The 24,872-nt window shown below is 50.0% G+C and overlaps 1 protein-coding gene across 2 annotated transcripts in view; it reads right to left on the bottom strand.

Annotated features, from left to right (window-relative positions):
- The window catches only part of CCDC7 (coiled-coil domain containing 7), a 177,810-nt gene that overhangs the window by 32,396 nt on the left and 120,542 nt on the right, over positions 1 to 24,872 (bottom strand). For both annotated transcript variants that reach the window (XR_012067091.1, XM_072955093.1), the window contains exons 21-25: positions 23,436 to 23,549; positions 18,825 to 18,935; positions 14,419 to 14,523; positions 6,771 to 6,881; positions 3,092 to 3,202 (exon numbers count right to left, since the gene is read on the bottom strand). Coding sequence is in view for 1 of the 2 variants with exons in the window: in XM_072955093.1 (XP_072811194.1) it covers positions 3,092 to 3,202; positions 6,771 to 6,881; positions 14,419 to 14,523; positions 18,825 to 18,935; positions 23,436 to 23,549 (552 nt within the window). In the remaining variant the exon portion in view is untranslated. The remainder of the gene's footprint in view (positions 1 to 3,091; positions 3,203 to 6,770; positions 6,882 to 14,418; positions 14,524 to 18,824; positions 18,936 to 23,435; positions 23,550 to 24,872) is intronic.

Here is a 24,872-nt window from a genome sequence, read left to right as displayed (position 1 = left end):
GTCTCATTATTTTATAAATATTCTGAGGCATCAAATATATTTCACATTAATCTCTACTTTGCGGTTACATATACATTAGGTAAATGTGTAACAACAGAGCAAACAATAAAAACACATATGCAAAAGGTTACTCACTACAGTATTACCTGTAATTACAAAATATTTTAAACCACCTAATTGTCCAACAGTACGATACTGGTTGAATCAACTAAGATATATACAGTAAGTTATGATGTAGTATAAACCATGGTATACAACGTGACATTATTTCACACATTTATGTAAAGAATAATAATAAAAAAAAAGATTTTTACAGGCTACCTTAAGGGATTTCTAAGAGATAATGTTAAGTGGACAAAAATTTAAAGCGTATCTAGTATGCTAACTTTTGGGTCAGAAAGAAGCTAATCAGAAAAAAAAGAGGAAATAGGTAACAACCTTACCAAATGAGGCACAGGAAAGGTGAGCAAGAAAATACTACAGCAGGTGGGCACCTGCAAGAAGACAGGGTGGGGGAGGGGCCAGGGACACACTAGGGAGGGCAGGACACTCTCCAGCATGCCCTGCGTGTGACACGTTTGGACGTAGGGCTGCGCTGCACACATTCCGAAAACTGAATCAACAAGGATGAGAAGAGAAGACGAACACTGAAGCCAACTTAATGAGACGAAGCTACTGAGGGGATGAGAAAACCAGCACTGACCCAAACAGCCAGCGTCGGAGACACACCCTCAGTCTCGGGCAAGACTTCGGGGTGGACAGCGAGCAGATCGCTGTTTTCAGCAGGCTGCTCTGTGGTGGGAGGTGCTGAGCAATTCTGCAACAAGGTCAGAAGCACTGGAGGACTGAGAGGTTGAGACACCTGCTGATGTTTCAAGAGTGAGGATCAGCACGGGGGAAGGAAGGACACGCACACATGAAATGGAGGAAGGCAAGGATGGGCCCTGAGAGACGAGCACGGAAGGTGAATGCGTGGCAGGTGCCTACAGATGTGCACATGTGTGTGTGAATCTATGTACACGTGTATAGATACACACACATATAAGTACGTGAGTGAAAACCAGGGAGTCTGGATCCAGCTTAAAACCCTATGTGTGATCTGTTCAGGACCGGCCTACAAAATGACCAAGGCTTCCCCTCGAGAGGAGCTTCCCGCCCGGCTGCAGACCTGATGCACAGCGCGCACACACGGCCCTGCGAGCTGGGCCACACTCGTGACTGCTGCGACCCCAGGCACACTCCTGGCGCCGAAAGACAGCCCACAGCTCGGCAGTAACTGACATGTGTGCCTTTCATTAAAAGGAAGGCAGGGGCCTTTGGCAATGCTCTGCCCAGTGACCCGAAGAGACCTTAGGGCCTCAGGTGGCTGGATTCCTTGATGGAGAAGGTAATCACACTGAACTTAGTGAGAGAGGCACGTTGTGGGATCCGTCAGTACAGACGCCTCCTCCTCTCACTCAGACCTCTCGACTTTCGTAAGCTAGCATGACCAGAGGTGAGACACAGTGTCTACGTCCCCAGTGGGGACCTGAGGACACATGCTAAGGCCACAGCTCAAAGTGAGGAGGCGGAAATTGCAGCTCTTGGGCTGTCTGGATACTGATAAACAAACTCCTGAGACCCCCACAGTCCCTGACACAGGATGAGGAGGAAACAGAGAACCCTCTGTAGTGCTCACCTACCGTCAGGGCTCTTTTCCAGACCCAGCTATGGGTGAAAAGAGCCCACTACTATGGCTTCTCCCGCTGAACACATTATAGGTGGAAAGGTACTTTATAAAATGACCAGCGCTGCATTGCTCCCAAGCCCTGATGAGAGCAGCTGAAGTCAGGGCCCTGTCGTGGGCTACGTCAGAGATTATGACCACCAGCCTGCTGGCACCAGCACCTCTGTCTACCAAAAACAACGTCGCCAGCCTTGGAAATAGGAACCAGTGCCCGCACCGAGAGTGCGGCAGGGCAGCCGTACCTGTAAACCGCGCCTCGTTCAGTCACTGCACCTGGCTGCGCGCAGGACCGCAGGTGCCCGGGCACCGACTGCCCACAGCATCAGCGCTGCCTCTGGCACCGGGCTCCCTGACACTGTGACAGCTCCAGAGGTTATCGCTCGAGATCCAGGAACTTGGCACGGAGGTGCTGACGTCACAAACGCCCTTCTCAGAACCCCTGTGCACGCGGATGACCTGGACGAGTCTGCTGGACGAAGTGCGGGTGCTATCACACCACTCGCGTCCCTCCACCAGACTCCCCCAACTCTCTGTCTGTGGTCAGCACACCTGCAAAAGCCCTGCTCCTGGAGGAGCACTGGCCTTCCTCTGCTGCCGAAATTGCCCCCGTGGGGCAGACAAAGGCACCACCCAAAAACAAGTGGACGCCTGTTCACCCGCTAGCAGAATGCACCCGGGCCACTATGAACAGGCGTCAGGACCTAAAGCTGAAGTAAAATTCCTGGGCGTGGGCCATTCCAGAAAGGACGACTGTCATTCTTCTGGCCCTCTCTCCCCCCTGAAATAAAAATTATCTTAGCAATTGGTGAGACAGTACAGACACCGCCACACCATCTCAGGGATCACACGGCACCCAACTGTCAGGTCACCACAAAAACCACCACCTCCGACTGGGGCCCCGGAGGACAGGGCCCTTCAACTGCCTGCCCCAGACGCCCTTTTCCTGGACCCTCCTGATCTCCTCTTGCTGTTTCAGTGAGGAATCTCAGCAACATGTCTCTGCCTCCTGGAACCCATGGCAGAAGGCACTACCATAGATGGGAGGCATCCACTGGGCTTTGGGTCCACAATCTGCCAGACTCAGCTAAAAAGTGCATATCCTCTATTAGACAATTATTAGTCTGTTACTGGCCTGGGTGAATACTGAGACCATGACCTGGGGCGTGAAATGATCTTATGCTGAGAAATTCCAACCAAACACAGAATCCATTTGCTCTGGTTCTCTAGCTTTGTTAGGGTATTCACACTTTATGTCAAACTTTACATTTCTATAAAACATGCTCAAATACAGACTCATAAACCAAATAAAGGTCTGGATTCACTTCATTTAAAACTATATAGATTATTTCTGATTGTTGTACTTACCCTTGAGCTTTTCCCCTAAGGGAGGTTTTTGTTTCTTTGGTTGCACTTGGGTTTTTGACTCTGAATTGTGATGTTCAAGTGTAAGATTTCCATCTGGAACTTCATCGAGAGCTATAGAAAGAGAGAAATTAAGTCTTTCAATAGAAAAATAGATCTCCTATAAAATCTCTAGATTTCAAACATATAACAAGTCACCAGCTATATTTTCTCTCATTTCTGTAAGTCACAAGTATACTATCGTAACACTAGATCTGATGTAAAAATTGAGAACATTTTTAATGGGTGTGTGTTGAAGCTATTTGATAAATATTCCCAGGCATCAAAATACTTATGTTAGACCCTAATTTTCTTAGATTATTTATGCTTTCGGTTAATATATTACATATTTATGGATGAACCTATGAAAATCTTATGCACGAGGTTGGTCATTACAGCATTATCTGTAACTGCAAAATATTCAAAATCACCCACATGTTCAAGCCGAGGAGATCAGTTGAATAAACTGATGTACGTACCATAAGCAACAGTGCAGCACCTTCTGCAACAGATGTAAGTCGACTCATTATGCTGCATGCCTTAAAACCGCACAGCGACGTATGTCAGTTGTATCTCAATAAATCCGGAAAAGAAGTAGTGTAGTAACAGCTATGGTATGTAACAGCGTGTGTGTGTGCGTGTGTGTGCGCGTGTGTGTCCTGGGGAGCACTAGCTGGTCAACTGCAAGAGTCTGAGGGTGCAGCAGCACGCCTGGCCAGCCACACCAGCGAGGCTCAGAAGCGCTGAGTCAGGGATGCCGTGCGGCCCTCTGGGGGGCGCTAGCCGACTGCTTATGGAAGCTTCTGGGTGGCAGGGGACCAGTGGTCCTTCTCTTCAGCCCCAGACTCCCTGCCCACATGCCCGGGGGGTCCAATCAGAGATGCAACAGAGGGGCTCTGGGAACTCTAGGGAAGCGATTCCTTGGCTATTGCTACTGTCCTCTGATGACGGGACAAAACCTGCCGCGTACTCTGCAAGCTAAGCGCACCCAGCAACTGATGTACATTAACGAGGCCCCGGACGACGACACGCAGGCCACAGCACAGCACGCTGCTGACACTCATGACTTAGCGCAGTGAGGACAGGACCCTGGGTCACAGGCCCAGGGGTGTAAAGAGGCCTCAGAGACCTGGTCGGGTTGCATGGTGAGGGAGGTGATCTTCTTTCCTTTTCTTCCTTTTGTGTACTTTCTAATTCTAGTCTGATAATTTGTTTAATTCATAAGGTTTGCAAGCAAGCAAAGTACAGAAGGCACTGATTTCAAGGAGGTAATCTTACAGGTAGTGAGAGACAGTGTAACTTGTGGGCTGTGTCACTATAAAGTCCCTCCCTCCTTAAGAGTGTCCTGACAGCAGAAAGTCAGCTCAAGGAGGCTGCGGTGAGCAGACAAGCCCCTCTTCCCCAGCTGGGAACCACCTGGGCTCTGACAGCTCTGCCCCCCCCCACCACGATGGGCTCCCTAGGACTACGACGAGTGTCTGGACTGAGCTTCCAGAGGTGACAGCACACTGTGAGCCACACTGCTGGGCCTTAGTGACAGTTGTGGACGGGAAGGCTGTTAACGAGACTCTAGCTCACCAGTGCGCCCCCTGCTGGTTATCAAGCTCAATAAACCTCCTTCTAAGTCTGTCCATTAGTCAGTGACATAATCCAGACTGTCACCGACAAATCCCTGGGCAGGAAAAAAGTGACTCCTGCCAAAACAGCGGAGAAGGAATGTCACAGAGAGTGACATGAAAATCACCATGCTATGAGCACACACTCCCGGGGGATCCAGGTAAGGGCTTTCCCAAATATACCTCCGGGTCTGGTTTTCACACAATGGGAGCTCAAAAGGAGAGACGACTGGGCTCTGCACCTGGGAGCTCACGGCCACGCAGGGTGCCATTAGGGGCCAAGTGGCAGCTGCTCCGGGGCCACCCGGCAGGGACCCCTACGACTAACGCAAGGGCGGTTTCTTCTCCTTCGCCCTGTAAGCTCCGGGGGGGTCAGAGAGCCCCCCGCCAAGTTTTACCCAGCCTTTCTGGCTTAAAGAAAATGAGACGATGAAACGTCCAGTGTCCTTTCATCCACAGTGAGGAATGGAGGCCCTATGCCGAGGGTCACATTTCAAAGCAGACGTGGGGGTGGGGACTGCATTTCTTGGGCCTTTTGGACAATGGTGTACAGGGGCCTGTGACCCCCAAGCCCCCTTGCATGTGAATGAGGGGGAAATTAACAAAACTCTCTGACTTCCTGTCTGAAGACACCACCACCAAGCCCCATACCCGGACCTGACTGCAGCTGCAGCCCCCCACTCCTGCAGGGGCGCCCCCCACTGCAGGGACTGCTGTGGCCGGTGCCCTGTCGTGTGCACCCCTGACTGCAGGCACTCCAAGCCCTGAAGGAAGCTGCTGCAGGCGGGACCGTCTCTGTGGGGCATATGGACGCCTGGAGACCTACCACACTGCTGGTGCTAGCGCTCTGTCTCTCAAAACAGCACCAGCTATCTCAGGAATTGGAAAAAAAAAAAAAAAGCTGCCCTCACTGCTGTGCTTAAGGAAGCCCAGGTTCACATCTGACCTTCGCCCAAGGCCTCAGGCCCCTGGAAACTCAGTCAGGCATCCATGGCTCATCAGTGCAGCACGGCCCTTGACGCGGGCACCGCCTGCCGCTGTGACGGCCACGGAGGCTACTGCCCGAGCTCGGGGAAGCAGGTGTGAAGCCATTCACATCACAGATGCCCTCTGCAGCACCCCGTCCACATAATGATCACGGTCAGCAAGCTTCGTGCTTAATGGGCTGCTATGCACCTATAATGTCCTTCCACGAGGCCACAAGCAGGAAGGAGTCCCACTCCCAGACAGGGCGCCAGCCTCCCACAACACTGGTAACACCCTCCTGGTGGGTCCAGACAAGGGTACTGCCCAACCAGGCTGGACGCCCTTCCGACCCACACGTAGCAACACATCAGGACATTAATACGGACAAGGCACAAGCACCTATGACCCACGTGAAGTTCCTGGGAATAAACTTTGAAGGGACAGTATATCCCTCTCCAGAGGCAACAATTTGCCAAGTTTTTATCATGCTCAAGCTCTCAGCCCCAGCAAGTATGAAGGATGCCCAGCAGTTGATGCGGCTGTTCAGCTACCCGTCCTCATGGATCCCTGCATGGCCACCCTGATGACAGCACCCGTCAATCAAGTACCGAAAAGACACCAGGATGCCCTGGAGACCTTCCAACTGGCTACACAGGCAACCCTTTCCTCATCCCCTTGAATCCACTGCCTTTTAAGTCAACGGTCTCAGCCGTCTCTCTGCCAACTGGAGCCTGGGGCGAAAGAAAACTGCCTCACGAGCCAGGCGCCAGCTGGGCTTTGAGACCCATGATCTCCCGGAGGACTGGATGCAAACACCTCCTGGGGGACCCGTGACCGGTTACCGAGCCTTGGTGGACACTGAGCGCAGAAGTCATGTCAGCAAATAGCCTCCAACCAAATGTTATATGCTTTTTGTTCTCTAGTTGTCTTATGGTATTCACATTTCTATCAAAATGGAAAATTTCTATAAATTATATGGTCAAATACATATTCATGAACTAAAGAAAAAAGATCTGATTAATTTTTTTAAATGTTAAGTCACCTCTAATTGTTATACTTACTATCAGGTCTTCCCCTTCCAGACGTTACTTGCTTCTGTACCTGCATTTGGAGCTTTAACACTGAGTCCTGAGGCGTAAGCACAGGGTTTCTGTCTGGAACGTCGTCACGAGCTACATAAAGAGATGTGTTTAGCTGCTTAACAGAAAAACAGATTTACTGTGAAATCTTTGAATTTTAAATTGATAACATACAGCAAAATTTTTCTCTCAGTCTGATGAAGTTATAAGTAAATTACCATAATGTCAGATGTGACATACAAATTGTGAGAGCATTTTTAATGCGTTTATGTTGAAAGTATCACTAATATTTCTAGGTGTCTTACATATATATAAACATATATAAATATATATACAGTCTAATTTTCTTAGGTTGTTTATACTTTAGGCTAATACACATTCATAGAACTAAAAATAAAAATGATTATGTACAGAGTTACTCATTATAACATATTTGCAATTGTAAAACATTCAAAACCTATAAATTTTCAAGCAGAGATTAGTTAAATAAATCAGGTATATATTATGCACTGTGGTATAATACAAAGTACAGTAAATAATGTGGAACAAATAGCTGTACACAGGGCTATAACCCCAATGAAACAGATCTCCATAAACTGACTTGGAGGAATTTCTAGAAATAATAGGAAGTTAAAAAATGAAAATTGAAAAGGGGCAAACTTGTATTCTCTGGGTAAGAAAAAAAAAGAAATGAGAAAAACAGAAAAAACAGAGGAGACACAGGAAAGCTGTCACAGAACAGCATGCCTGGTGACCCCCAGAACGAGAGGGAGGACCAAGGGAGGGGCGGCAGCCCTCTAAGCACAGCTTTTTGGTTCATTTCTATGTATTTCAAAATAAACCTAAATCAAGAAGGCTAAGAAGACGGGATGAAAACAAGAAAGCAAATGAAACGAAACTGCTGAAGGGAAAATAAAAGCAGTGACCCATCCATGCAACATTTAACACAAGCCGTCTCTCGGACAGGAGGGTCGGGCGCGTAGGGAGGCAGACCGCAGACAAATCATGACATCCTTTAAACCCTGGTTGGTTTTTCTAGTGGTGTGTGCTGAGCAATTCTGAAACCGTCTGAGAAGCATTACAGGACTGAGCAAATGAGCAGATGTGCTGATGACACTCAGAATCCAGCTCCCCCGGCGTAGGGTCCCTAAACGTGGCAAGAGCCTCTGTCGGGGTCCCTTCTGCTGTGAGGCCGTCCCTCAGCTCTGTCTGCACTGCTGGGTCCAGCCCTTGGCGAGTGCTTCTCCAAGGGCTGGAACAGAGCAGCCATGAAGCCGGCGCCCCCCGTCGGGACCACCGCCTGTGCTCTGGGGGCACGTGGGTCAAGAGAGGCTGCGACACTGACATCTCCAGGCGTCTAATATGCATGCACAGGTGCCACTTTTCTCTTTACGCTAACACAAACTCATAGAACTAAAAATAAAAACCAATAGGTAAATAAGGGTTAATTGTTGCTTTGTGCAATTGTTTGGCTTGTTACCTGAATAGACCAACTCAAGAAACTTGTCTCTCTCTCTCTCTCTGTCTCCCTTGCAAATTAGTACAAAAAGAAGGCTGGTCTGTGAAGCACAATGCTCTTCTGAGAGGTGCTAGGAGGAGGCAGGACTGGTGGGCAGGGAGGCACCACCAGGTGACTTGCAGGACACCGACAGGACACTTTGCCTGTGAGGTAAACGAGTCCCGTGAAGTACTAGAGGGGCTCTGGAGAGAGCCACCGCATTGTTCACACGCGCTTTTTTTAATTGAAATGTATCTGATTCACAATACTGTGTCAGTTTCAAGTATACAGCATGGCGATTCAGTATTTTGCAGATTATATTCCATGACACATTATTACAAAAGAATGGGTATATTTCCATGCCATACAGTATATCCTTGTTACTTATCTATTTTACACATAGCAGTTTGTATCTGTCAATCTCATATCCCTAATTTGTCTTTGTCCTCTTCTGTTTCCCTTTTGATAACAAGTGTGTTTTCTGTATCTGTGAGTCTGTTTGTTTTGTGTGTATATATATTCATTTGTATCATTTTTTAGATTCCACATAAGTGATATCATACAGTATTTGTCCTTCTCTGTCTGACTTACTTCACTATATAATATCCTCTAGGTCCACCCACATTGCTGCAAATGGCAGTATTTCATTCTTTTTTATGGCTGGGTAATATTCTACAGTGTGTGTGTGTATAAAATCTTCTTAATCCAATCATCTGTCAATGGGTTGCTTCCATAAGCTTTTCAGTTCTGAAGGAAAACAACTGTCTTTCTCTTTAGCCTGATTCACCAACCAAGATGCTCAGTAAGTCAAATGGAAGACTCAACAGATGGTCTGTGAGAAAACTAGGGAAGCAGTTGTATAGCTACTGATGGGTCCAAAAACGTTGCAGACCCTGCATGCTGACTTGCACCAGTGCCTGCTGTTAGCTGTAGCACACCCCTGGGACTAAGGGACAGCCTTTGATGCAGGGAGTTACTGAGACTCACACTTAAATGAGAAAGCACGTGGAGTCCTGAGGATTGCTTTGCTTAGCAACTCAGGTAGCATGAAAAAGGGGGTGATCTTGCTCAACTTAGCGTAGGGTTTGTCACTGCAGGACCCCACTGCAGAACCTGACAGCCCCATACTGCCCCAGGGGGCAGAGGAAAAGGAAGATGAGAGACTCGCACATCTGAGACCTTCCTCACTCCTTCGTTGGGTACTAGTTTGGTGCCAACAGGGTAGCCCACCCACTGTGAGGTCCCTGCCCCTGAAAAGCACATCTGGATCACCACATGAGGAGGCTCTGAAGTCTCCGTGCAGCACCAGACTGGTTTCTCAAGTGGCACACGGAGGGATCACAGGAATAGTACAGACCTTAACCAGACTCAGATTTCCAGTCTCATCCAGGCCAACCATGCTGATTCCCCAGCCCCGTTAAACCTACTTACAGAGCGGCGTCAGCTGGCTCACGGCACCGTCCGGATCTTAACTGGCAGATTTCCAGGCATGGAAAAAGCAGCAGTACAAGACAGTACTGTCTGACCACTGAGCAGACCTGAAGATGGTAAAGGGCTCCCACTCCAGGATGATCTGGTTAAAGAGCCACCCCTCCAAGTCTCTAGGTCTGGTTACTCAACAGTGGACTCTCAGGAGAACGCTGCTGGACTTCCCACTGAAGACCTCCAGGCCAGGCACTGGCCGTGGACCCCAGCACACGTCCCCAGCTAACAGCCAAACTGTGACGCCCCTGTGACTGATACTAACGCTCCTCCCTCTGCTCCTCCAAGTGCCGCTGGAATGACTCAGAGAACCCTTCACTCCTTCCACCCAGACTTCTCAGCTCCAAAAAAAAAAAAATGGGTGCCAGGTCAAGATTCCTACGTCAGCAGTGGTGGTCTGAGAACACATGCCAAGGTCAGAATTCAAAGTGGGGTGGGGGAGTACTGCATTTCTAGGGCCTTTTAGGACATCGCTGCACAGGTGACTGACCCCCATAACATCTGAGCCCACGTACTGGCGGAAAGAGGTAACGCTCCCTGCTTTTCCATCTGAGGCCATCACCGAGGCAACCGGTAGTTAAAACACTACTCTGAGTACATCCTCTCAATCACAAGACTCCGTATTTATAGCCCTCACTACTGAGTGCGGATTGGTGCAGATGTATTCAGCTCTAAGCCCTGGGGGAACTGCTCGTGGGGCACGTGGAAGACTGTAAACCTCCACACTGGACAGTGCCCAGCACCTGTCTCCCCCAAAACACATTCCTGGAACAAAAAGAAATAACTGCTGTCATTGCTGAGCTCAACGAAGAGAAAACTCTAATAACGAACTTGACCTTCGCACACAGCCTCGGGTGCAGGTGATTCGGTGGACGGTTCTGGCAGGCCAGGTCTGCAGTGCAGCCCCGAGTCCTGATGGGACCTGATACTGCAGCTGTCACACAGGCTGTCTTCCTAACAGAAGGACTCGACGTCCAGCAGCCGACCAGTCAAATGCCCTTTGCTGCATCCCTCTGCACACAAATGATAAGGGCAGCTTAACTCACATGGAGTCAGCTGCAGCAGCCCACCAACGTCTTCCACGTGGCTACAGGCCACTCAGGCATCTGCCATCAGCGCAGAGACTCAGTTAACGCATAGTCATGACCTCTGAGGGGCCTGCTCCGAGAGGGCGTGCTGCCTGCTGCCCAAGTAAACCTGAGGCGGCCACCAACCAAGAAGGAGCAGACGCCCTGCCGACCGCCCACAGCTCCTGGCCGGGCCGTCAGCATAGACAGGGCCCCGCTGCCTGGCACCCTAGTGAAATTCCGGGCCATGGTCTCTACGGGGCGTGACACCTCACTCCAGGGGAGGAGACGGCCACGCTTTGGCCATTCAACCGCAACAAACAAAAAGACAGTGAAGAGTTCTTCAACTACCTGCATTTCCACTTTCCTGTGTGGTGCCTTTGCTGTCCTCTCAGCAAGGACACATCCAAGAGGACCCCCGGAAGGCCCTCGACCAGGCCTCCCGTGCCTCATCCGGCGCCTGCGTTACAGACCTCGGAGCAGTGGTGGCACTCACACTTTAGTCAGAGCCTAAACGTCTATAAGCGTTTGCCCAAACACCTATGTGTGAACCCAGATGCAAAAATCTTCCAGCGGGGTTACTGTAAAATAACTGAATGCTTTCTGTGACTGGAAGCTGTTCCCCTCTGTGAGCGCGCGCTCTTCACTGGAATTTCTGGCTGTGACACTGAGTCCCACGGCTCAAGCTCAGGGTTTCCGTCTGGTCCTCCATCCCAGGCTACATGGAGAGAAGAACTCAGTCCCCGAAATAAAAAGGAGATCTACGGTGAAATCTCCATATTTCAATTTATTACCAGTGAACAGCCACACTTTCTCTCATTTTTATAAAGTTGTAATTAAATTACCATAATGGGAGATCTGACATGAAAACTGTGAGAAAAGTTTAGATGGCTGTGTGTGTGTAAGGTGTTTTATCAAATCATTAATATTCCTCGACTTTAAATATGTTTTATATTGGTCCTGATTTTCTTAGTTTTTTAATATTCTTAGTTACTATATATTCCAAGCAATGAAAGCACATGTGCACAAGCTTCTTCATGACGGCACACCTGTAACGGCAGGACACTCAGAATGACTTGAACACCCAAGCACAGGAGACTGAGACTGAGTACCGTACGGAAGCCGTGATAACACAGACACGGGACGTAATGCGGTACAAGCAGCTGCACATACACGTCTAACAGGAGCGAAAAGGACCCCAACAAGCTGACCTGGAAACGTTTCTCAGGAATGATGCCTAGTGGGGAAACACCTGAAGAGAGTATCCAGCATGCTGCCTTTCGAGCAAGAAGGAAAGGGAAGCTGTACAAAGTGAAACACCACTCAGCCGTGTCGCTGCGCACACGAGTCACTGCAGACACTGCCGGCCCAGCTGCGCCAGTGGCTCCGGGCAGCTCTCAGCACGTCTGTAGCACTGATGGACAGGCTGTGATACAGCGTTTCTGAGACTCGTGTTTAATGAAAAAGAATCCAGATCTCTCAGTCTCACCTGACCAGCAGCCTGAGGAGACGGAGCCGCCACCCTGGAGGCGCGCCCCTTGTGGACGTGGGGAGGGACAGCGGCAGCTGCTGGCCATGTCACTGCAGACCCCGGGTTCTGAATGCCCCGGCAGGGGCCACTTTGCCCAGAGAGGTCAAGGAAAGGGACAGGGAAAAGACACCAACACCTGACACAGTCCTCCTGCTGCTGGCTGACATTTGGTTCCTGAGAGGTTCAGCCCCCCACAACGAGCACCCTGGCACTGCCTAACTCCTCAGCGACAGCACCCCGAGGATGGGAGGCACGGACTCTCCACCGAGCATCTTATGCCAGGAAGCCACGGGGGCCAACACGCAGCCCCACGAGAACCAAACGGTGAGGACACTAGTGCCAGGACACGTGCTCCTGTCTCTGCCCCTCCCAGAATCAGAGAGCTCAGCCTATGTTTGCCCAGAATGCTTGAGTTTAAGAATAAACCAATTAGGGGTTGGGCCAAGGTCCCTATATCCCCAGTGGCATCTGAGGATGTACGCCAACTCAGACTTCCAAGAGGCAGTGGGAGGAGCCTGCACTCCCTGGGTCATCTGGATACCAGCCTGCCGATGACTGTTATCTCCACAGCTCCGACACCAGGAGGAGGGGTAGTCGGTGCCACCTGACCCTCACTTACACCCGGCCATGGGCTTGGGGGGACTCCCCTGGGCACCATAAGCCTCTCGTTTTCTAGCTCCCACGACTGAGTGTGTTATTAGTATAGACGTATCTTCTTTGTGAACTCCAACTCGCATCAGCTCCCAGCCCTGGGGAGCAGCACTGCCATCGGGGCCATGGCAGTGGGGCAGATGGAAGGCTGAAAACCTACCAGACCACCAGTGCTAGACATCTGCCTTCAAAGACAGCCACTAAGGGAAGAGAAAGAAATTACTGCCCTCTTTGCTGAGCTTAAGCAAGCCAATGACCTCTCTGAGACCGCGCCTCGAGTCAGTACCTAAGTCAGCTGCGTACACGGCCTCAGGTGCCTGTCGACTCATTTGGTTACAGGCAGTTTAACCCTGTGGTGCAGACAGATCAGGACGCTGGTACCGCCTGCCACTGTGACGGCCACAGAGGCCACTGCCTGAGCCCAGGGAAGCAGGTGCGAAGCCACTCGTATCGCAAATGCCCTCTGCAGCACCCTGTCCACGTAAATGCTCAGGGTCAGTTAGTTTTGTGTGTAATGGGCTGCAATACACCTGAAACGTCCTTTCGCAAGGCCACAAGCAGAAACAAGTCCCGCTCCCAGATGGGGCATTAGCCTCCCACTACACTGGTGACATCGTCCTGGTGGGCCCAGGCAAGGGAACTACCGAACCAGGACTGGACACTACGTTAACCTGCATTCTGCAACACAGCCGGGTCATTAACGGGGATGTGGTACAAGGACCTTGCACCCAGGCGAACCCAGGGAAAATGGCAACGTGCATCACTGCAGGGGTGACAACTGCCAGCGCCTGTCCTCTCGGCCCCAACACACACAGGAAGGGCCGGAAACCTGTGGGATTATCCACTGCTCGCACTCACGTGCTCCCCAGTGCGGTGCTAACTGCAACCATCTGTTGAGTTACCCAAAAGGCCTCTTCATTTAAGTGGCTGTCAACCAACAGGATGCTCTGGAGGCCAGCGAACGGGCCTCCCCGGCCTCTCTTCCCCAAGGCCCCTGACCTGCTGCTGAGTTACAGCTCACAGCACCTCCTCTGTCCAGCAGTTAGAGTCTCTGGAAGGAGGCGGCTGCACAGGACACTGGACTGAACTGGGCTGGTGGGCTCCTCACTTCGGGGAGTTACCTGAAAGGCACACACCTTTTGAAGGACAATTATTTGCCTATTACTGGTGTTAGTGGATAATGAGCACGTGACCCACGGCTACGAAAAGCACGACAACCGGAAATCCCGAGCAAAGCTGCGGACGCTCCAGCCTTGGCGCCCTGGTCACCTGAGGGCAGGTTATGCTTCGAGTCCAAGCGTAACGTTACCACAAGATCTACAGTGAAATAGATTTATGAGCCAGAGGACAAGGTCTTTGGCTGTAATGGATATTCAGTCATTTAAAGCTACCTGTACCTACATTTACGGAGTCTCTTCTCTCTCTGTCTCTGTGCTTCTGGTCGGGTTTCTGACGCTGGTTCTTGGTGCTCCGGCGTACGATTTTCATATGATGCTCTATCATAACCTACGTGAGATACATATTTAGTCCACTAAATAGAAAAATACGTCTATTGTGAAATCTCTATATGTCAAATTTATAACAAACACACAGTAACATTCTCATTTTTATGAAGTTATAACTAAATTAACATAATGCTAGATCTAGTAAGGTTATTGTGAAAAGCATTTTAGTAGATGTGTTTTGAAGCTTTCTCATTACTTCATAAACATTTCTAGGCATTACATATAGTTTATATTTGTCTCTGTTTCTCTTAGGTTATTTATATGTTTTGTAGATCATGTTGACTTCATAGACCAACCAATAAAACGCATATGTACAATTTGCTAATTACAGCATTACTTGTAATTGCACATAAATGTTCATGCATGGGAGTGAATGAATAAGCTAGTATGTACTATAAACTTCATAAATTACAGTAAATATGGTTCAAACAGCTGTGTGTAGATAGTTAAAAGGAATCAAATGAACCTCTATAAATTGAATTGGAGAGATTTTAAGGAGACAATATTAAGCAGGGGAGAAAACCCAAAAGGGAAAATCTTGCAAGGTACATACTAGATAAGGAAGAAGGGGAAATAAGAAAGAGAATTAGAGATACTTACCTTTACAAAATGAAATAAGTGAGACAGAAAATAATGGAGCTGGTTACCTGCAGGACGAAAGGGAGAGAGCTGGGGGAGAGACAGCTCTCCTCTAAGACACCTGGATGCATGCTTTTTACCTTGAGAAACAGGTTCATCTTCCAAATATTTCAAAAATAAATTAAATCACAAAAAAGGAACTAAAACTGAAAGCAAACTTAAAGAAATGAGCCTAGTGAGAGAGAAAAGCACTAAGGCCAGCAACTCATCAGCACAGTGTCTGACACACACCCTCGCCAGCGGGCAGAGGCTGGAGATTGTAAACACACGGCGAGCATCTCCAGTTGGCTGGTGTTTCTAGACCTCTGTGCTAAGCAATTCCAAAATCATGTTAGAAGCACAGCGAGATGGAACAAATGAGTGAACGTGTTATGTTATTCCGTCAGGACTCACACGTGGAAGAAATACACACACAGGAAATAGAAGAAGGCAAGAATAAGCCCTGAGGGAATGGACCAAATCGAAGATTTCCAAGATGTATCATGAACTCTAAGCGCGTCTACGCAGGTTTGTATGCACACGTGCAAGTCTGTGGGCACACGTGTGTATGGATCATATGTGGATACGTATATACGTTTATGTAAACACGTGAATGTACTGAAGGAGGCCGACTCCAGGCTGGGCACAATCTGAGACAATCAGAGGCCGACCCGGCAGTTTTCACGGGGAAAGGAGCGCCTCAGCCCACAAGAGACTCGAGGTAGCTGTGGTTGTGGACACCGCTGCCTTCCCCGCCACGCTCTCATCCCGCTGCTTTCCGAGTCCGCTCACCTCATGGGAAGCCTCCTGGCAGGGGTGGGGTTAAGCGGGGGCTCACTGGGCACTGACCTGTGCAGCGGCCCACTCACGCACCACACTGCCTACATTGCCTTGCGGGTGGGGCTGGAAGACCCTTTCCTCAGGCCCGACTTGGCACTCAGGACGAGCCTCCGCCCAGCCCTCCCACCACTACCTCCCAAGGACACAGGGCCCACAAAACAGCAAGAGCCTTTTGTCTGGGCTCCTTCAGCCGTGGGACCGTCCTCTCCCACGTCTCAGTCCAGTCTGCACTGGTGCATCTACCCTCACCCCTGCTGTTTCAAGAGCGGAAACAGAGCGCTGCTGGAGCCGGGCCCTTTCCTCTCGCCTGCACTATTGCAGTACGTGAATAAAGGCTTGATTGTTACTTTGAGTTTGGCTTGTTACTTTAATTGGCCATCCCGGGAACCGGCACCTCCCCCTCAAATTGGAGCAGCAAGCAGGGGTGGTAAGCCCAGTGCCCTGTGGAAGGCAGAGCTCAGGGGGCGTAGTGAGTCCGGGGCCACGGCGGGCTGGGGCGGCGGAGGGCGCTGCAGGGCCATCAGCAGGGGGCCAGCATGTGCCGACAGCGCTGCGGCCACGCGGGCGCTCCCGGCGGGCAAGGGTTACTAGCAGACGGGCTTTCAGCTTGGGGGGCAAAGGTTCTTCCCTTCAGATCTCGATCCGCTGGCCAGGACACCTGCAGGGCAGTCAAGTTAGAGACTTGGCAGAGGGGCTCTGAGAAGCCCAGGGACGCAACCTGCGGCAACTGCTGGGGGTCCGGCAGTGCTGCCAGCGGTGGGGCCAACGTCACCGGGGCCACCCCTCGTCGCGGTGCGCCCAGGGACCGTGCTCGGCTCTGAGCTTGTTCCTGGAACTGAGGTCAGCCTGTGACTTACTGGGCCACGTGCTTTAGTGAAAACAAACATGAGAACCACGGGGTCACTTTTCCCAGCTATGAAAGAGATCTTAAACCCTGGTAGCTTGCCTCCATGTTGAAGGAATTCATCTTGTTAAACTTAGTGGAAAAGGGCGCACGCACTGTTGAGCTTGTCACTACACAACACGTTCTTCAGAGAGTCTTGGGAGCAGTCACGTTGCTGATGAGGTGGGAAAGGGGGGAATGAAAAGAGCAAACACTGGAGACCCCCTCCGTCCTCAGCTGGGTCCAGTTCTGGCTCTGACAGGATGGCCCACCTCTGATGAGTATGAGTTCCCCGCCACCGAAAACCATGTCCACACCACCAGTGCAGAAACGAGAGCGTCCCTCTGAGCCACGCTGGTGGTCCCAGAGTCTACACCGATGGAGTGAGGATGGAGATTCTTCACCAGACCCAGACTTCTTGATTCATTTATTCCAGTCTTTCTAATTTCAAACTCAAGTAAACCTCCTCATAAGGTCTGGTCACAGGGCAGCTCACAACCTGGGCATTAACTGACAACCTGGTGGCCCTGCTGCCAGGGCAGCAGCGGCTTACCAACCATAAAGCAACGTGAAAATGGTCCCCAGGAACCTGCTCCCAGACAATCCGGGCCTAGGTCTCTAAAAGAGACCTACAGGAACATCCAATGATGAGGGTCAAAGAAGCAGGCCAAAGGGCTCGCTACCAAGGAACCACGGCCTGCAGGGGCCGAGGGATGCCCAGAAGGAGGCTGACCTGGGGGCCACGTGCTGACAGCCCCTGTGAGCAACACATGTGCTGCTCATCATCTCCTTCTGCTGAATCTTCACCAGAATCTGAGAGCCCACCAGCCTTTATCAAGCACTCTCCACTTTCAAAGATGAGCAAGACAGTGGGTTAGACCAGGTTCCTCTGTCCTCAGTGGGAGCATGAAGATCTAGGCTAAGGTCAGAGTTTAATGGGGAGGCGGGAAAGAACTGGATCTCTCGGGCCTTTTGGATAACGGGACTGTGACTGATCTCAGCCCCTGACACTAGGGTGAGGTAGAGACACAGTGTTCACTAGGTGAGGGTAAGGGGTCTGGGTAAGGGGTCTGGCCATTAGGTCGGAGGCTATTATCAATGGGCTCCTTACCCAGATCCAACGGGGGGCGTGGCCCTTCAGCTCACTACACACACGCTCACAGTCCCACTCAGGGCACAGCAGACGTCCTCTCTGTTGATGACATCCTCTCAGTGGGCCCAACATGGGCACTGCCAAAGGCTGGACACTCAGTGGGGCCTTTACTACAGACAAAGCAGAGTTACCTGGTGCCCTGATAAAATTCCTGAGTATGATTTGTAAGGGGCAGACACCTCACTACAGAGATGAGTCCCAGGCGCTGGTCCTCTCTACCGCAACAAGTGGAAAGAAGGCCCAGTGCCGGCGGGGCAGTCACACGACGTGCACACTACTATTCCCCATGGAGGGTCCGTGAGGGCACCTCCCTTCAGTGGGGCCACGACCAAGAGGCTGCCATGGAGGCCCTGCGAGGCCCTGCCTCCCCCTGCACCCTTATACCCAACGTGCTCTCTGAGTTACAGAACTCGGCAGTATCTCTGTTTACCAACTGGAGGCTATGGCAGAAGACCGCCAACATAGGGCAGAGGCCCCCCTTTGGGCTTTCAAACTCCTATCTCCAGGAGCCAGCTGGGAGGTACACAATCTTTACAAGACATTTACTGGCCTATTACAGAACCATGGTGGATACTGAGTGGTTGACCCATGACCACGGAACACCCACGGGGCCAAAAATACCAACCAAAGGGTACGGGTAATTTTGTCTTAGTTCCCTAGTTAAAATTAGGGTATTCACACTTTAAGTCAAGATATAAGATTTCTATAAAATATATATTCAAATACATATTCACGAACCAAAGAAAAATGACCTTCTGAGGAGTTTAATTGAAAATAATTTAAAGTTATCTATAATTAGTATACTTACCACTGAGTCTTTTCCCTTCAGAAGGTCTTTGTTTCTTTGCTTCCAGCTGGGTTTCCAACACTGAGCCCTGATGCTCAAGCATAGGGTTTTCAGCTGGTCCTTCATCATGAGCTACATAAAGAGAGGTATTCAGTGCAACAAGTGGAAAAACAGAAATACTGTTTGACTCTATACTTTCAAATTACTGACTAACGTACATCAGCACTTTCTCCCATTTTAAAAAATTATAATTATTATAATGCTAGATGTGATATAAAAATGGTGAGAAGGGTTTTTTAATGGATGCGTGTGGCTCAAGGCCACAGTACAGCTCTGGACCCGGGTGTCACATGCTGCTGTGACCTCCACAGAGGTTTACTGTCCAGCTGAGAGAAGCAGGTATGCAGCAGCTGATATCACAAGTGCCCTTTTAAATATTCCTGTTCACGCAAAAGACCAGGATCAGTCTGCCTTACGTGGAATGGAAGCACACGTGAGGATGACTGTATGGGTAAGCTCACTACATGCACCCGTATGTGGATGCGCATGTGTTTAAACTGAGGCACTGACCCCAGGCCAACATCTTCCATGTGATCTTTCAGGCCCAACCTCAGACAATCACAAAGGCTTGACTGGCAGCTGTCTTTCTTGGAAGTCCTCCCCCACCCCCACTGCACTCGAGGCACGGCCAGAGACCTGCAGACACCAGAGGAAGCTGCAGTCATGGACTAAGGGCCCCCAGGCTGGCGGGATCTGCGTTCTCTGTCTGGGCACCTCGACGCCGAGGCATCTTTGGTGGGTCCCCTCGGGCAGCGCACTGACCCAGACCGCCTTCCACCGGCCCCTGCAGACATTCTCACTGGTTCTGACTCCGTCCCCAGTGCTTTCGCATTCCTAGCCCTCTCCACCTCCACCTCATCTCAGCCTCCAGTCAATAGGCAGAAGCAGCTCTCTGTCTGGGGCTCCCCCAGCTGTGATGACCATCCTCCAGCCAGCCCTGTCGGCACGGCTAGCTCTGACCCCCATCGAGGCTGCTCTCAGGGGACGGAGCACTGGTGCAGCTGGCACCAGCCAGCACAGACTCTTCTACTACCACAGTGTGTGATTAACGCTTACTCCCGCTTTCAGTTTACTTTCTATCTTAAGTGACCAACTCAAGAACCGGCAGCCCTCTCCCTGACAAATCAGCGCAGCCATCAGAGTGGTCAGTGGAGCACAGTCCCCTCCTGGAAGGAGCCCCAGTGCGTCCTCAGGGCTCTGTAAGGGGCACGACCAGCTCATCTACAAGAGTCAGAGGCCCCCCGGGCACATGAGCACTCCGGTCACCGCGTCTCAGGAGGTGCTGGCGGACTGTGCAACGTGCTTTAGGAGAGCCCTGTTTTATCGTTACAGCCACTTGTTTGTTCTTTGAAGGAACTACAGTCCTTCTATTTTAACGGCCCTCTTTTACTGGCCAAGATGCCCAGTGGCTGGGTCAAATTAAACATCAAACAGAGGGATTTTGACAAAACTGGGAAGAAATTCCTAGGTTAATGACAGTTCCATTAGTCATGGGCCTGAAAGCTGTTGGCGACCCTGCACTCAATGACTACCGTTAGTTCTAATGCTCCTGGGACTGATGCTCGGCCCGTGACGCAGTGACTCCTGAGATGCAAGATTTAATGAAAAGGAAGGCAGAGTCCTTAGCACCAATTCTCCCAGTGACCTGAGGAGACCTTAGAGATGTGGGTAGCTCATCTTCACATTTAAAGAAGTATTTTGTTAAGGAAGTGATCCTGAAAACCTGTTGCGTTGCTAATACAGAAACCCTTTCCTGGAGGACTTGACAGCGGCCACATCGCACAAGGAGGTGCAAGAAAGGAGTACGAAAAAACACAGCCAGCATCCAAGACTCTCTCCTTCCTTGGCTGGGTCCTGGTCAGGATGTGACAGATGGCTCATCTTTGTCTGTGTAGAACCTGTTCTAAGTGTACTTGAAAAGACCACAGGGACTCCATGAGCCACCCTGGTGGTACCAGGATACACAGTGAAGGAATAATGATGTAGATGACGAGAATTTTTTTTTTAACCAGACTCAGGTTTCTCGGTTCATTTGTGCCACTACTCTTGGACACCAAACTCAATCAAACATCTTCATAAGGTCTGGGAAATTGGTCTACAACATAATCTTCTTTCCAACATTTTAAATCAACTGTACTTCAGTTAAAAAGCAAACAAACTACCAACTAACCCATTTAAAATATGGGCAGAAGACCTGAACAGACACTTTTCCAAAAGAGGAAAAGCAGACAGCCAACAGGAACATGAAAAGTTGCTCAACATCACTAATACTAGGAAAATGCAACTCAGAATCGCAATGAGACACCATCTCACACCTGTCAGAATGGCCACCATCAAAAACAACACAAACATAAATGATGGCAAGGATGCGGAGAAAAGGGAACCCTTGTACACTCTTGGTGGGAATGCAAATTGGTGCAGCCACTACGGAGAACAACATGGAGGTTTCTCAAAAACCAAAAAGTAGAACCACCATATAGCCCAGTAATTCCACTCCTGGGCATATATCCGAGAAAAACAAAAACATTAATTCAAAAAGATATATACACCCCACTATTAACAGCAACACTATTTATAGCTGCCAAGATACGGAAGCACCGTAAGTGCACATCACTAGATGAACGGATGAAGAAGATGTAGCACATATGTGCAGTGGAACACAACATAACCTTGACCTTAACTGGCAACTTTCTGGACATGTAGTAGTGGATAACGCCAGGAAGAAAGGACTGATCAGAAGAGAGAGTGATGTAAAAACGGCAGGCTAGTAACCCCTCCGGGACCATGCGGGCAAAGGCCTTAAAGAGATCAAAGCGTGTGTTTACCCCAAAACAGGGTCTCAGAGGAGCAGACTGATGGGCTGTGTGCCAATTACCAGGCAGTGGGGTAAGGCGAGCCGGACTAACGCAGACACCACACTTCTGCTTTTCCCAGGGACACGCACCACGAATCAGAGCACTCTCCCAGCTTCTACCAAGATGCTATGGGTTTCAGAATAAACAAGACCACGGGTTAGGGCAGGCCCCAGGTACCCAGGGGGAGTGTGAGGACTTGTGCTGAAGTCAGAGTTCAGCAGAGACGTGCAGGAGAACTGCACGCCCAGGCCTTTGGGGTGCTGGTGCTCTGACCACTGTGTTCCCCACAACCCCCGACACCCAGTGAGGGGGGAGTGATAATGCTGAGGCGGTAGTCCAAAGCCACCAACCACGGGAAAATTCCCCAGACCCCACATCAACAGTGCGTCCACTCAGGCCACCTCAAAATCCCTACGCTGTGGCCCCCACTACAGAACGTATCATTGGGATAGATGTACTGCTAACACGAACCCCTACCTGAACCACCCCTAAGTCCTGATGGAACCTGCCACTTTAGCAAGACGGGCGGAAGGCTGTGACACCATCCAACTACCAGAACCTAGTGCCTTGCTTCTCAAAAAGAAATGCCTAAGGAAGAAGAATAAATAATTGTCCTTACTGATCAGCTTAATGAAGCAGAAACTGTCCCTGAGATTGCTTCTTCATTCAACAGCTCAGTGGACCTGGGCATAGGTCCTTGTGTGTGCACAGCTCCAGTGACAACTGGTAGCTCAGTGACGCAGTCCCGGGCACCAGCTGTCTGTGACGTTGTGACTGCCACAGAAGCTACTGTCCAGGCGAGGGGATTCGGTGTTTTATAACAGACAATGACACACCCGAGGCAGCATCTCTGTCCACATGGAGATCACGGTCAGCTTGCCCCGTGGGGAATGGACTGCAACGCCTCACTGATGTCCTTCCAGAAAGCTACATGAACTCAACTCTCTGTCTTCAAACAGCCATGCCTGGGAAACCTCCTGCACCCAGAGGGAGCACATGCCCCCCAGGGCACCACCAAGCAAGGGCCAGCGGTCCTCCTGACCCACATGCAGCAACGTGACTGGACCATTACTACAGCTACCCAGCACCTAACCGAAGCCCCTGGGCGTGACCTGTAGCCTCCCACTCCAAAGAGGAAGCCTGCCAAGCCCCGGCCCCCTCCACCTCAGCAAATGAAAGCGAGGCCCCGCGGCGAGTGGGGAGGTTTGGCTACCTGCACTCTCATCTTCCTTACGGGGGTTCTTGGTGGCATCTACCCATTAGGTTACCACAAAGACCACTCCTTTCAGTGGAGCCACAGAGGAGGCACTTGAGGCTCCCTGACAGGCCTCTCAGGATACTCTTCCCTTGGACCCACTGATCCCCAGTTGCTGTCTGAGCTACAGCTCTCAGCAGCAGTCCTGTTCACCAGTCACAGTCTGTGGCAGCAGACTACTGCCACAGGGTGCGGCGCCCTCTGCAAGAAAATCACTGCTCTGAAACTGAGTGTCCGACTGTATGCCCCACGGCTGTGAAACAATACAGCTGGCAATACCAGCGAAAGCTATGAACTCTCTGACTTTTGTTCTCTAATGGTCTTAGCGTATTTACAACGATGGTCCAAGAAACGAGAAATGTTGCATAAAATGTAACGTCAGACACATATTCATGAAATAAAAAAATCTTCTTCTGAGCTTAATTAAAATAATTTAAATTTATCGGAAATTATCATACTTACTAACGTCTGTTTCACCTCCAGGCGTCCTTTGTGTGTTTGCTTGCTCTTGTGTTGTCGATGGTAAGGCTTGATGCTCATATGTAAGACTTCCGTCTGGTACCTTATCCTGAGCTACTTAAGGAGAAGCACATAATCAAACAGAAACACAGATCTACTGTGAGACCCCTAACTCACATTTACAGAGATTCATGCACAGCATACATTTTCCTCATTTTTATAGTCATATGTTGATTACCATAATGCCAGATCTAATATGAAAATAGAAGAGTCTTAGTTAGTAAATGTTGAAAGTGTCTCAACATTTTATTAAAAATCCTAGGCATCAAATACACTTTATATTATTTTCTCTTTTTCCTAAGCTTTTCACGTAAGTTAAAACTTAAATACAGCATAAAACACCAGCAAGACAGAGGACTAAAGAAGTTCCAAGGCCCCCATTCCCCCATGGAGACACAGAGTTAACAACATACACCAGCCAAAATACCTTTATGTGAACTCTAGAAACCAGTTAAGAATCTGCATCACTTACGTGGATTATTTACCAAGAAAACCTGCACCAAAAAGGGTAGGAAAGCTCATGGCATCTTGCCCATCGTAGCCCTCCCCTCCTCCCCTGCACAGTGCGCCACAATCACAAGGAAGCCTTCTAATTTCCAGCTCCTCCACTGGGATAAAAAGAGTGAAACTTGCATGCAACTTTCTGGCATGTCTAGGCAGTGCCTGCGGCACTGGTTTCTGTCTTGCCTGACCTGGCGCGCTGGATGGGGACAGCTGCAGAGCTGGGTCCCAAGTTAAAGGCTGCTGAAAACAAAGGCGAGTGCCATGACACATTAGAGCTGCGGGAAGTATGAAGCTGTGCAAATGATGGAGGAGCAGGAGCTCACAGGCTGAGGAACGTAGCAGAAACCACCAACACAGTTCCTGAGAAGAAGCAGGAGAGAGACTCCTAGGAAAAGAGTTAAAAGTAGCCACACACACTAGAAAATTAAATTTAATTAAAAAATATAAAAATGAAGACTAAAACTGAAAGCAAACGTAACGAACCTGCTGAAGGAAAAGAGAAGCACAAAGCCAAGCACCTTACCAACAGGACTCGACACACTCTCAGTCTTGAGCAAGAGAGTGGGACGTAAAAAGCATCCACAAAAATGTCAGTGGGCGTTTTCCTAGTGGCGTCAGCTAGGCTGTTGTGAGCAATTTTAGAAGTGTTACAGGAAGGAGTGAGCGTTTAAACGTGCTGACGCTGCTGGAAGCCACTGTGCAAGGACACACACAGAGGGTGGAGGGAGGCAGGAACGAGCCCTGAGGGGCCAGCTGGAGCTGAGGGGCCAGGAAGAGCGCAGATTCCTAAGTGTGTCTGTGTTTGCAGGTATACGTATGGATGGATGTGTGTGTGCACATCCTGTGTGTGACCTCTCAGCCTCACAGGCAGTCACA

This window comes from Vicugna pacos, chromosome 35 (assembly GCF_048564905.1).
Source record: "Vicugna pacos chromosome 35, VicPac4, whole genome shotgun sequence".
In the NCBI taxonomy this organism is placed as follows: Eukaryota; Metazoa; Chordata; class Mammalia; order Artiodactyla; family Camelidae; genus Vicugna; species Vicugna pacos.
Note: the sequence above shows the minus strand (reverse complement) of the source record. Positions and strands in the feature narration are given on the sequence as shown.